The 14,518-nt window shown below is 45.3% G+C and overlaps 1 protein-coding gene across 4 annotated transcripts in view; it reads left to right on the top strand.

The window, feature by feature from the left end:
- Positions 1-14,518, top strand: part of KCNIP1 (potassium voltage-gated channel interacting protein 1) — a 1,763,666-nt gene that overhangs the window by 285,557 nt on the left and 1,463,591 nt on the right. For 3 of the 4 annotated variants that reach the window (XM_069763875.1, XM_069763878.1, XM_069763877.1), the window contains exon 2: positions 14,177-14,221. The exons of the other annotated variant lie outside the window; for it this stretch is intronic. In XM_069763875.1, coding sequence (XP_069619976.1) covers positions 14,177-14,221 — 45 coding nt within the window. The remainder of the gene's footprint in view (positions 1-14,176; positions 14,222-14,518) is intronic. 4 annotated transcript variants of the gene reach the window in all.

The raw sequence follows: 14,518 nt of genomic DNA, 5'->3' as shown, positions 1-14,518 counted from the left end.
AAGGACTAGACAGGCGGCATTGCTTTGTTCAGCGAAGGACAACTGTAATGAGTGGGAGACACAGTTAGTAGGCCCAAGTAATAACGTAGGCTAAATGCAGTTCAAAATTGGTAATAGGACTAAACAGGCGACATTGGTTTGTTCAGTGGAGGACAACTGTAATGAGTGGAAGACACAATTAGAAGGCCCAAATAATAAAGTGGGCTAAATGTCTTCAAAAAATAGTTAATAAATAAACAGGTGGCATAGCTAGGTACTGGGGTGGGCTCCTCTGCTCAGTAGCAGACAGTGGTAGCAGGCGCAAAGTATTAACTGGTCAAAATGGAGGCCTGGGCCCTGTATATTTTAACTATCATCTATCATTTCAACAAATTTGTATTGGCAGTGCCATTGAAGGATTTAACAGCACAGACTACACAGTGGTGGAGCAGGGAGAGGTAAGTATTGTAAGTGGTAGAGCACTGTTCGAGCTGGGGGGGAACACTCTATCGTGGGCGGCGGTACTGGCACAGGGCCCCTCATATTATGACGGTGTGTCTGATGTTGGTTGTGCACTACCACCGTCAGAGACACTTCATTGTACTATGAGGGACCCTGTGCCAGTGCCGTCGCCCAAGAGTGGGCGCACCCACCTGTCCAGGAAAATGGCACTCGCACGGGTGCTTGCGCCAGGTGGTGACCACGGCCCTGTGGGGGGAGTCAGCCCATTTAGGGAGGTATAAAAATGGCCTGTGGTGGACATTCAGCAGCTGCAAATGGAGGAATTGGAGCAGTCAGTAAGAGGAGGCCAAAAGCAAGACATTTTTCAGGCAAGCTACGTGTCAGCAGGAGAAGGTGGGGCAAAATAATTTTAAATCCATGATTGGTTCATTTTAATGAAGGTTAGATCATCAACATTCTGGGTAGCCAGATGTGTCCTTTTTTCGGTCAGTATTGAACCAGCAGCACTGAATACTCTTTCTGATAGCACACTAGAAGCAGGGCAAGCGAGCTCTTATAATGCATATTCTGCCAATTCAGGCCCGGTGTCTATTTTAGATGCCCAGTAATCAAAGGGGAATGACCTGTGCGGGAGAACATCGATAAGGGAGGAAAAGTAGTTCATAACCATACTGGACAAATGCTGTCTCCTGTCACTTTGAATCGATGCAGCATTACCTGTCGTGTCGGCGGTCATTGCGAAATCACTCCACAACCTGGTCATAAAACCCCTCTGTCCAATGCCACTTCGGATTTGTGCACCTCTAACTCCTCTGCCATGTTTCCCCCCTACGGCTCGTGTGAGAACCATCACCGCCGCTGTGTGCTGGGAATGCCTGAACCAAATGGTCTACAAGAGTTGCTTGTTTGGTAGCCAATATTTGCTCAAGGTTCTCATGTGGCATGATAATTTGTAATTTTCCTTTATCTCATGGATCCAGGAGGCAGGCCAACCAGTAATCGTCATCGGTCATCATTTTGATAATGCTGGGGTCCCTTTTTAGGATACGCAAGGCATACTCAGCCATGTGAGCCAATGTTACAGGTGTCAATTCACTGCTTGTGCTGGGTTGTGGAGCACTTTCTTGCAAATCAACATCAATGGTGTCCCGCAAAAACCCTGTACCTTACCTTGCAATGCCACCAGTTTCGATTGCCCCCTGAGAAGCATCCTCCCATAAATATTCATCCCCATCATCCTCCACCTCCTCCTCTACATCTGCCACCTCGTCCAGGAGAGTTTCCTGACCAGACAATGGCTGACTGTCATCAAGGTTTCCCTCCTCCTCGGCTGCAGATGCCAGCTCCTTAATGTGCGTCAAACTTTGCATCAGCAGACGCATTAGTGGAATGCTCATGCTTATGATGGCGTTGTCTGCACTTACCAGCCATGTGCATTCCTCAAAACACTGAAGGACTTGACAGAGGTCTTGGAGCTTCGACCACTGCACACCAGACAACTCCATGTCTGCCATCCAACTACCTGCCCGTGTATGTGTATCCTCCCACAAATTAATTACAGCACGCCTCTGTTCGCACAGCCTCTGAACCATGTGCAGTGTGGAGTTCCACCTTGTTGCAACGTTGATTATTAGGTGGTGCTGGGGAAGATTCAGCGATCGCTGATGGTTCGGCATACGGCTGGAGTGTATCGGCGATCGGCGGATGTGCGAGCAAAGTCTTTGCACCTTAAGAAGCAGGGCTGGTAACTCTGGATAATTTTTGAGGAAGCACTGCACCACCAGATTCAAGGTGTGAGCCAGGCAAGGTATGTGTTTAAGTTCTGAAAGGGCTATGGCAGCCATAAAATTTCTTCCATTATCACTGACTACCTTGCCTGCCTCAAGATGTACACTGCCCAGCCATGACTGAGTTTGTTGCTGCAAGCACTCGGCCAGTACTTCCGCAGTGTGTCTTTTGTCGCCCAAACACTTCACTTGTAACACAGCCTGCTGACGCTTACCACTAGCTGTTTGATAATGGGACACCTCGTGTGCAACACTGGCAGCTGCGGATGGAGTGGTCATGCGACTGCGCACTGTGGATGAACTTTCACTTCTGGAGGAGGAGGAGGAGGGGTGGCGAACGCCTACTGCCAACTGTTTCCTAGACCGTGGGCTAGGCAGAACTGTCCCACTATGGCTGTCCCCTGTGGACCCTGTATCCACCACATTAACCCAGTGTGTCGTGATGGACACGTAATGTCCCTGACCATGCCTACTGGTCCATGCCTCTGTTGTGAGGTGCCCCTTTCTACTGACTGATTGCCGCAGTGCATGGACAATGCGGGCTTTGACATGCTGGTGGAGGGCTGGGATGGCTTTTCTTGCAAAGAAGTGCCGACTGGGTAGGTCATACTGCATAGACCATCAGGTCTTTGAAAGCTTCGCTTTCGACCAACTGGTAGGGCATCATCTCTAACGAGATTAGTCTAGCAATGTGGGCATTCAAACCCTGTGTACGCGGATGAGAGGATGAGTACTTTCTTTTCCTAATGAGAGTCTATTGTAGGGTGAGCTGGACTGGAGAGGTGCATATGGTGGAACTAGCGGTGGTGGTGGTGGTGGACATGGCAGATTGAGAGAGGGTTGGTGATCGTATTCTTGATGTTGGCCTACATACAGTGTTTCCTACCAATAACCTTGTGATTCCCTGACTGCTTTGGCCTTGCGATGATACCTTCACATTTCCTGCTGGTGGTGTCCTAACCGGTGGGCTTACAGTGAGGGAAGCAATGTAGCGTTGCTGACTACCTTCATTCTGAGCAGGTGCACCAATGGTACGGGAAGTTTGGTACTTAGTCCAGGCTTGCAAGTGCATGCTGGTTAATTGTCTAAGCATGCACGTTGTATTTAAATTTTGCAGAATGTTCCCTCTGCTAAAGGTCTTTGAGAATTTCTTACAGATAACTTTTGACTGATCATTTGGATCTTGGTTAAAAAATTGCCACACTACACTCTTCCTACTATGGAATACCTTTTCAGGCATTGCACGCTGTGCTACTTTCACGGGATGGCCACGCTGTCCTACAACTGTTTTAGCTTTTTACAAACGTTTTTGGCCGGAAACGGGCCTGCCAGATGACAGCTTTTGCGATATAGATGGCTGCTGCGGATCATCCTCCTCCACTTCTGAGCTACTGGCAGCGGCACCCTCTTCCCCCAATGGCTGCCAATCTGGGTCAACAACTGGGTCATCTATCACCTCCTCTTCAATGTCATGTACACCTTCCTCTGTGTCACCGTGTAAGGTGCTATAGCGTTCGGAACGGGGCACCATAGTCTCATCAGGGTCAGATTCTGGCTCAGTACACTGCGAGGGCAATGTAGTGATCTGAGTCAATGGAACAGCATAATAATCTAGCTGTGGCTGTGCATCAGTGCTCTCCATGTCCGATTCATCTTGTAATGGGCAGTTAACAGTTTCCGTTTCTAACCCAGGCACGGTATGTGTAAAGAGCTCCATAGAGTAACGTGTAGTGTCGCCTGACGCATCCTTCACTCTTGGTTTGGGTGAAGGGCACAAGGAAACGTCTTGTACCTGACCGGGAGAATCCACTGATGACTCGCTGCTTTTATATTTGGACCTTTCTGAAGAGGAGGCGAAAGAGCTAGAGGCTGAGTCAACAAGGAAAGCCAAAACTTTTTCCTGCTGCTCCGGCTTTAAAAGCTGTTTTCCTACTCCCAGATAAGGGAGCCTTCGAGGCCTTGTGTAGCCAGATGATAATGCTGGCTCAACACCTCCAGCCTTAGGTGCTATTGTGCTTTTGCCACCACCACCACCACCATCAGTACCAGCTGGCAACCACCGCCCACGGCCTCTTCCACGAGACTTCCTCATTTTTTGGAAAATCTAACCAAAATAACAACCGTTATATGGTACTATAAAACAAGGCAGAAGGTGTATATAAACTTGTTGAGAATTTAAAATTTCCCTTTTTTTGGGGGAGACTGAACCAAAACTCAGGCCCTGTGTATATAACAACACAATCTAAGCGGCAGAAAGTGGCTGTCTGATATACGACAGAGTAACAGGACAGAAGTATATCCACTTTGTGAGAATTTGAATCTCACTTTTTTGGGGGAAGACTGAACCAAAACTCAGGCCCAGTGTATATAACATATACGAAAGAAAAAGAACACAAAAAAACGAACTAATGCCCAAATGATAAATATAAGTAAATTTATTTTGGAATAAGTACACCAAATGGTAGTGGGGAAGGAAACCAAAAATAAGGCACAATACCAAGAAGACGGGGCGATAAATAATCCTACTGTAATAATGGATACATAGTACAATTATGTTTATATATAGCCCTGCAGCACTAAAAAAATATGTACACAAAAAAAAAAAAAGAAAGAAAGAAATTGCACAAAAGACAAAGAAGCAAGTTATAATATATCATGCATGGCCGTGCACCTTTAAAAATGGCCTGGGATACTAAATAGTCTCAGGTGCATTATAAAGGAATAACAAATGCCATAAAAAATATATATATATATGTGTGATTTTACACTGGCATAAAGTGCAACTAGTGCTTAACAGGTGCAGCCAAAATATAAATATATATGAATATAAAGTGCTGGTGTGCGGCCACCGATAATTGTGTTGATAACATAGATAACATAGATAGAGACAGGTACCTGCTGAGTAAGCACAGGCCACTAGAATTAACATATAATTATAATAATCTCTATGAGAAAATAGTAATGGGCCGGGAGCAGGTATTACCTGTGGTGCTGCCGTCTCTTGGATGTGCCAGTGTATATAACAACACAACCTAAGCAGCAGAAAGTGGCTGGGTGATATACGAGAAAGTAACAGGACAGAAGTATATCCACTTTGTGAGAATTTGAATCTCACTTTTTTGGGAGGAGACTGAACCAAAACTCAGGCCCAGTGTATTACACTACACAATGTAAGTGGCTGAAAGATATATGAAAAAATACAAGGACTGTAGCACAATTTTAATCTCCCTACAATGATCTCAGGAAAAGTATGGCAGCAATAAAAAAGGACTGCTGCACACAAAAGTGTGGACAAATAAACAAGATAACTGTGCAAAAAGGAACAACAGGATTTTTGCTTTTAAAAAAGCAATTGGTTTGCACAGCAGCGTTTTTAATTTTTAAATTAAAATGCAATAACGGGCGATCAAAAGAACGTATCTACACCAAAATGGTATCATTAAAAATGCAAGCTCGGCACACAAAAAATAAGCCCTCAACTGACCCCGGATCACGAAAATTGGAGGCGCTATAGGTATCGGAAAATCGCGCCATTTTTTTTTTTCAGCAAACTTTGGAATTTTTTTTCACCACTTAGATAAAAAAAAACCTAGACATGTTAGGTGTCTATGAACTCGTAATGACCTGGAAAATCATAATGGCAGATGAGTTTTAGCATTTGGTTAACCTAGCAAAAAAAGTGTGAGATTGCACTTTTCTGCAATTTCATCACACTTGGAATTTATTTCCCGTTTTCTATTACATGGCATTGTAAAACCAATGGTATCGTTCAAAAGTACATCTCGTCCCGCAAAAAATAAGCCTTCACATGGCCATATTGACGGAAAAATAAAAAAGTTATGGCTCTGGGAAGGAGGGGAGCAAAAAACGAAAATGAAAAAGCGGAAAAAGCTCCGGGGGTGAAGGGGTTAAAAGCAAAAGTCCTGTTGCTCCTTTCTGCACAGTTCTCTTGTTTCTTTGTCCACACTTTTGTGTGCAGCAGTCCTTTTTATTGCTGCCATACTTGTCCTGAGATCATTGTAGGGAGATTGAAATTGTACTACAGCCCTTGTATTTTTTTATATATCTTCCAGCCACGTTCTGCCACTTACATTGTGTAGTGTAATACACTGGGCCTGAGTTTTGTTGCAGTCTCCCCCCCCCAAAAAAAGGGAGATTAAAATTGGCACTAAGTGGACCTACGTTAGTTCTGTTTGTCGTATATCTTCCAGCCACGTTCTGCCACTTACATTGTGTAGTGTAATACACTGAGCCTGAGTTTTGTTGCAGTCTCCCACCCAAAAAAGGGAGATTAAAATTGGCACTAAGTGGACCTACATCAGTTCTGTTTGTCGTATATCTTCCAGCCACGTTCTGCCATTTACATTGTGTAGTGTAAAACACTTGGCCTGAGTTTTGTTGCAGTCTCCCCCCCAAAAAAGGGGGATTTAACTTGGCACTAAGTGGATCTACATCAGTTATGTTTGTTGTATATCATCCAGCCACGTTTTGCCACTTACATTGTGTTGTGTAATAGACTGGGCCTGAGTTTTGGTGCAGTCTCCCCCCCCAAAAAAGGGAGATTTAAATTGGCACTAAGTGGATCTACATCAGTTCTGTTTGTCGTATATCTTCCAGCCACGTTCTGTCACTTACATTGTGTTGTGTAATACACTGGGCCTGAGTTTTGGTGCAGTCTCCCCCCCAAAAAAGGGAGATTTAAATTGGCACTAAGTGGATCTACGTCAGTTCTGTTTGTCGTATATCTTCCAGCCACGTTCTGCCACTTACACTGTGTAGTGTAATACACTGGGTCCTGAGATTTGGTGCAGTCTCCCCTCAAAAAAAGGGAGATTAAAATTGGCACTAAGTGGATCTACATCAGTTATGTTTATTGTTTATCATTCAGCCACGTTCTGCCACTTACATTGTGTAGTGTAATACACTGGGCCTGAGTTTTGTTGCAGTCTCCCCCCCAAAAACGAGAGATTTAAATTGGCACTAAGTGGATCTACGTCAGTTCTGTTTGTCATATATCTTCCAGCCACGTTCTGCCACTTACATTGTGTTGTGTAATACACTGGGCCTGAGTTTTGGTGCAGTCTCCCCCCCAAGAAAGGGAGATTAAAATTGGCACTAAGTGGATCAACGTCAGTTCTGTTTGTCCTATATCTTCCAGCCACGTTCTGCCACTTACATTGTGTAGTGTAATACACTGGGCCTGAGTTTTGTTGCAGTCTCCCCCCCAAAAAAGGGAGATTTAAATTGGCACTAAGTGGATCTACGTCAGTGATGTTTGTTGTATATCTTCCAGCCACGTTCTGCCACTTACATTGTGTAGTGTAATACACTGGGCCTGAGACTTGGTGCAGTCTCCCCCCCAAAAAAGGGAGATTTAAATTGGCACTAAGCGGATCTACATCAGTTCTGTTTGTCGTGTATCTTCCAGCCACGTTCTGCCACTTACATTGTGTAGTGTAATACACTGGGCCTGAGTTTTGGTGCAGTCTCCCCCCCAAAAAAGGGAAATTTAAATTGGCACTAAGTGGATCTACGTCAGTTCTGTTTGTCGTGTATCTTCCAGCCACGTTCTGCCACTTACATTGTGTAGTGTAATACACTGGGCCTGAGTTTTGGTGCAGTCTCCCCCCCAAAAAGGGAGATTAAAATTGGCACTAAGTGGATCTACGTCAGTTCTGTTTGTCGGTTATCTTCCAGCCACATTCTGCCACTTACATTGTGTATTGTAATACACTGAACCTGAGTTTTGATGCAGTCTCCCCCCCCAAATAAAGGGAGATTAAAATTGGCACTAAGTGAATCAACGTCAGTTCTGTTTGTCGCATATCTTCCAGCCACGTTCTGCCACTTAAATTGTGTAGTGTACTACACTGGGGCCTGAGTTTTGGTGAAGTCTCCCCCCAAAAAATTGGGAGATTAAAATTGGCACTAAGTGGATCTACGTCAGTTCTGTTAGTTTGTCGTACATCTTCCAGCCACGTTCTGCCACTTACATTGTGTAGTGTAATACACTGGGCCTGAGTTTTGGTGCAGTCTCCCCCCCAAAAAAGGGAGACTTAAATTCTCAACAAGTTTATATACACCTTCTACCTTGTTTTACAGTACCATATAACGGTTGTTATTTTGGTTAGATTTTTCCAAAAATGAAGAAGTCTGGTGGAAGAGGCCGTGGGCGGTCGTTGCTAGATGTTACTGATGGTGGTGGTGGAGCATCTGGTGGTAGTGGGAAAAGCAAAATAGCACCAAAGGCTCGAGGTGTTGAGCCAGCGTCATTGTCTGGCTACACAATGCCTCAAAGGCTCCCTTATCTCGGAGTAGGAAAACAGCTTTTAAAGCCGTAGCAGCAGGAAAAAGTTTTGGCTTTCCTTGCTGACTCAGCCTCTAGTTCTTTCGCCTCCTCTTCAGAAAGTTCCAAATATAAAAGCAGCGAGTCGTCAGTGGATGCTCCCGGTCAGGAACAAGTCGCTTCCTTGTGTCCTTCACCCAAACCAAAATTGAAGGATGCGGCAGGTGACACTACACTTTACTCCATGGAGCTCTTTATACATACCGTGCCTGAGTTAGAGACTGAAATTGTTAAAAGACCATTACAAGATGAATCGGACATGGAGTGCACAGATGCACAGCCACAGCTAGATTATTATGCTGTTCCATTGACTCAGATCACTACATTGCCCTCACAGTGTACTGAGCCAGAATCTGACCTTGATGAGACTATGGTGCCCCGTCCCGAACGCTATAGCACCTTACAGGGTGACACAGAGGAAGGTACACATGAAATTGAAGAGGAGGTGATAGATGACCCAGTTGTTGACCCAGATTGGCAGCCATTGGGGGAGGAGGGTGTCGCTGTCAGTAGCTCAGAAGCGGAGGAGGATGATCCGCAGCAGCCAAGTACATCGCAACAGCTTTCATCTGGCAGGCCCGTATCTGACCAAAAACATTTGTCAAAAGTCAAAACAAAAAACCGTTTTAGGACATCGTGGCCATCTGGTTAAAGTAGCACAGAGTGCAATGCCTGAAAAGGTATTCCATAGTAGGAAGAGTGCAGTGTGGGAATTTTTTAACCAAGATCCGAATGATCAGTGCAAAGTTATCTGTAAGAAATGCTCAAAGACCTTTAGCAGGGGGAAGAATCTTCAAAATTTAAATACAACGTGCATGCTTAGACATTTAACCAGCATGCACTTGCAAGCCTGGACTAACTACCAAATGTCCAGTACCGTTGGTGCACCTGCTCAGAATAAAGGTAGTCAGCAATGCTACATTGCTTCCCTCACTGTAAGCCCACCGGTTAGGACAACACCAGTCGCAAAAGTGGAGGTATCGTCGCAAGGCCAAAGCAGTCAGGGAATCAAAAGGTTATTGGTAGGAAACACTGTATGTAGGCCAACATCAAGAATACCATCACCAACCCTCTCTCAATCTGCCATGTCCACCACCACCCCCGCTAGTTCCACCATATACAGCTCTCCAGTCCAGATCACCATACAAGAGACTCTCGTTAGGAAAAGAAAGTACTCATCCTGTCATCCGCGTACACAGGGTTTGAGCGCCCACATTGTTAGACTAATCTTGTTAGAGATGATGCCCTACTGTTTGGTTGAAAGCGAAGCTTTCAAAGACCTGATGGCCTACGCAGTACCATGCTATAACCTACCCAGTCGACACTTCTTTGCGAGAAAAGCCATCCCAGCTCTCCACCAGCATGTCAAAGACGGTATTGTCGATGCACTGAGGCAATCAGTCAGTAGAAAGGTGCACCTCACAACAGATGCATGGACCAGTAGGCATGGCCAGGGACGTTACGTGTCCATCACGGCGCACTGGGTTAATGTGGTGGATGCAGGGTCCACAAGGGACAGCCATAGTGGGACAGTTCTACCTAGCCCACGGTCTAGGAAACAGTTGGCTGCAGGCGTTCGCCACCCCTCCTGCTCCTCCTCTTCCTCCTCCAGAAGCGAAAGCTCATCCACAGAGCGCAGTCGCACGACCACTCCATCCGCAGCTGCCAGTGTTGCACACGAGGTGTCCCATTATAGAACAGCTAGTGGTAAGCGTCAGCTGGCTGTGCTATAAATGAAGTGTTTGGGCGACAACAGACACACTGGCCGAGTGCTTGCAGCAACAAACTCAGTCATGGCTGGGCAGTGTACATCTTGAGGCAGGCAAGGTAGTCAGTGATAACGGAAGGAATTTTATGGCTGCCATAGCCCTTTCAGAACTGAAACACATTTCTTGCCTGGCTCACACCTTGAACCTGGTGGTGCAGTGCTTCCTGAAAAATTATCCGGAGTTACCAGCGCTGCTCCTGAAGGTGTGAAGACTTTGCTCGCATATCCGCCGGTCACCCGTACACTCCAGCCGTATGCTGAAACATCAGCGATCGCTGAATCTTCCCCAGCACCGCCTAATAATCGACGTTGCAACAAGGTGGAACTCCACACTGCACATGCTTCAGAGGCTGTGCGAACAGAGGCGTTCTGTCATTTATTTGTATGAGGATACATATACATGGGCAGGCAGTTGGATGGCAGACATGGAGTTGTCTGGTGTGAAGTGGTCGAAGCTACAAGACCTCTGTCAAGTCCTTCAGTGTTTTGAGGAATGCACACGGCTGGTAAGTGCAGACGACGCCATCGTAAGCATGAGCATCCCACTAAAGCGTCTGCTGATGCAAAGTTTGACCCACATTAAGGAGCAGGCATCTGCAGCCGAGGAGGAGGGAAGCCTTGATGACAGTCAGCCATTGTCTGGTCAGGAAACTCTCCTGGACGAGGTGGCACACAAATAGGAGGAGGAGGATAATGGGGATGAATATTTATGGGAGGGGGATGCTTCTCAGGGAGCAATCGAAACTGGTGGCATTGCAATTTCAGGTACAGGGTTTTTGCGGGCCACATGTGATGTTGATTTGCAAGAAAGTGCTCCTCAACCCAGCACAAGCAGTGAATTGACACCTGGACCATTGGCCCACATGGCTGAGTATGCCTTGCGTATCCTAAAAAGGGATCCCCGCATTATCAAAATGATGACCAATGACGATTACTGGTTGGCCTGCCTCCTGGATCCACGATACAAAGAAAAATTACAAATTATCATGCCACATGAGAACCTTGAGCAAATATTGGCTACCAAGCAAGCAACTCTTGTAGACCGTGTGGTTCAGGCATTCCAAGCACACAGCGGTGGTGATGGTTCTCAAACAAGCTGTAGGGACAACATGGCAGAGGTGTTAGAAGTGCACAAATCCAAAGTGGCATTGGACAGAGGGGTTTTATGACCAGGTAGTGGAGTGATTTTGCAATGACTGCAGACACGACAGCTACTGCTGCATCGATTCAAAGTGACAGGAGACAGCATTTGTCCAGTATGGTTACCAACTATTTTTCCTCCCTTATCGATGCTCTCCCTCACAGGTCATTCCCCTTTGATTACTGGGCATCTAAAATAGATACCTGGCCTGAATTGGCAGAATATGCATTACAGGAGCTCGCTTGCCCAGCTGCTAGTGTGCTATCAGAAAGAGTATTCAGTGCTGCTGGTTCAATACTGACCGAAAAAAGGACACGCCTGGCTACCCGAAATGTTGATGATCTAACCTTCATTAAAATGAACAAATCATGGATTTCTAATTCTTTTGCCCCACCTTCCCCTGCTGACATGTAGCTTGCCTGAAAAATGTCTTGCTTTTGGCCTCCTCTTACTGACTGCTCCAATTCCTCCATTTGCAGCTGCTGAATGTCCACCATAGGCCATTTTTATACCTCCCAAAATGGGCTGACTCCCCCCACAGGGCTGTGGTCCCCACTTCGCGCAAGCAACCATGCGAGTGCCGTTTGCCTGGACAAGTGGGTGTGCCCACTCTTGGGCGACGGTACTGGCACAGGGTCCCTCATAGTACAATGAAGTGTCTCTGATGGTGGTGGTGCACAGCCAACGTCAGACACACCATCGTAATATGAGGGGCCCTGTGCCAGTACCGCCGCCCACAAGAGAGTGTTCCCCCCAGCTCGAACAATGCTCTACCACTTGCAAAACTTACCTCTCCCTGCTCCACCACTGTGTAGCCTGTGCTGTTAAATCCTTCAATGGCACTGCCAATACAAATTTGTTGAAATGATAGATGATAGATGATAGTAAAAATATACAGGGGCCCTGGCCTCCATTTAGACAAGTTAATACTTTGCGCCAACTACCATTGTCTGCTACTCAGCAGAGGAGCCCACCCCTGTACCTAGCTATGCCACCAGTTTATTTATGAACAATTTTTTGGCAGACATTTAGGCCACTTTGTTATTTTGGCCTACTAACTGTGTCAGCCACTTATTACAGTTGTCCTCCACTGAACAAAGCTATGCCGCCTGTGTACTCCTGTAACCAATTTTGAATTGCATTTAGCCTACCTTTTTATTTTAGGCCTGCTAAGTTTGTCTGAGCCACTCATTACAATTGTCCTCCACTGAACAAAACAATGCCGCCTATTTAGTCCTGTTACCAATTTTGAACTGCTTTTAGCTTACTTTTTCATTTTGGGCCTATATCTGTGTTTCCTCCTCATCCTGCCCATTGCCCAGCCACTGCTAGATGAGTCTGCTGGTACATTGACCCGGACCACTACATTCCCCTTGCACTCTACACAGCCAGAATCTGACCCTGATGAAAGTCAGGTTCCCCTTCCCGCATACTATACCACCTAACACGGGGACAAAGAAGAAGGTGCAGATGAAAGTGCAGGTTCCTTCAAGTGAGGGGGAATATTCGTTGGCACTGGCACAGGGCCCCTCATAGTACGCAAAAGTGTCTCTATCAGTGGGAGGCACCGCCCACTGTCAAACACACCGCCGTACTATGAGGGGCCCTGTGCCAATGCCATCTAGTGGGCCCTCCTGCTTGCTCAGGATCACAGCACTTGCAAAGTTGAAATACTTACCTCTCCCTGCTCCACCTCCGTGATGTATTCCGCGTTTCCTGGGCCCACAAAAATCTTGAGCCAGCCCTACCCCCCACAACTTTAGCCAAATGAACCCCTGTTTTTAATGCCTAACTATTATTATAAAGTAAATTAAGATTGACAAGCTTCAGTAATACGAATTGATGTTTTTGGCATTAAAATGGGCACTGTAGGTGTTTTCCTGTCCTCCACTCACTGCCAACTTTGATTCTCCATTGACTTGCATTGGGTTTCGTGTTTTGGTCGGCCCCGACTTTTCGCAATAATCGGCCGATTACACCCGACCCGACTTTTGAGAAAGTCGGGTTTCGCAAAACCCGACTCGATCCTAAAAAAGTAAAAGTCGCTCATCTCCACTCCTGATGTCATGCGAGCCCACTTTACAGCAGATGTAATGTTCAGCAATATGTGAAATGGTAATGTGAAATTTTAATAAAATTTGACTCAAAAGTTGATTTACCACACATTGATTTGATCAGTTCTTCTAAATTCTTTCAATTCTCTTAAACTTTCCTCATGCCCCTTTTCAGTTTTGTGAGTGTTCTTTGTAATTTTTCAAACTGCAGGGCATCCTTTCTATGAACCAACCTGCGTATTCCAGATGAAGATGCACTAACAAAATGTAAACTGCTGGTAGTATTTCCCTCTCTTGCATTTCTATGCCTCTTTACATGAAAATATCCTGCTTACCTTAGAAAAAGCTGATTGACTTTGCATGTTGGTGTTTAGTCTATGGTCTATAAGTGTCCGTAGATTCTGCTCAACCATTGACTCCCGACTATGCTTCCCTAAAAGATGCATTTTTTATGCATATAAGTTGCCATTGCAAGTAATGCATGTGATACATTTATTGTATTTGCCATTCAGTTTAGAAGACTGCACAGTTGTTTGTTTTTTGTTTTTATTTTAGTCAAAGTGGGAATTTTGCTGTATAGGGCCTTCCAATATTTTAACAAGAATAAGAGTCTTCTACTATGCGTTATTTCTTTTACAGGTCAACTGTATGTTATGGACTACGTGCCTCGCCAAGGCAAGTCAGGTACTGGATTTTTGTATTTCTGACTTGCTGGCTAATTCATCAGAATCAGAATCACAACATAGTCCATGGAAACCATTTGCATTATTTCATAGCTTTATGTCAGCTTTTCATGTTCTTGTTAAAATAAGGAACATTTACCATCTTTATGATATTATGGAAAAAAACAGTTTTCAATTTTTATTAGATTATGTTCAAAAATAATTATAGATGCATACTGATACTCTGCTCCCACTTTCACGAGTTGTTTCTTTTGTTTCTGTTGTTTTGTAGATATAGCAAATGAAGTGTATAAAAACA

This window comes from Ranitomeya imitator, chromosome 4 (genome assembly GCF_032444005.1).
Source record: "Ranitomeya imitator isolate aRanImi1 chromosome 4, aRanImi1.pri, whole genome shotgun sequence".
NCBI lineage: Eukaryota > Metazoa > Chordata > Amphibia > Anura > Dendrobatidae > Ranitomeya > Ranitomeya imitator.
This window is presented reverse-complemented; position numbering and strand designations above follow the sequence as displayed.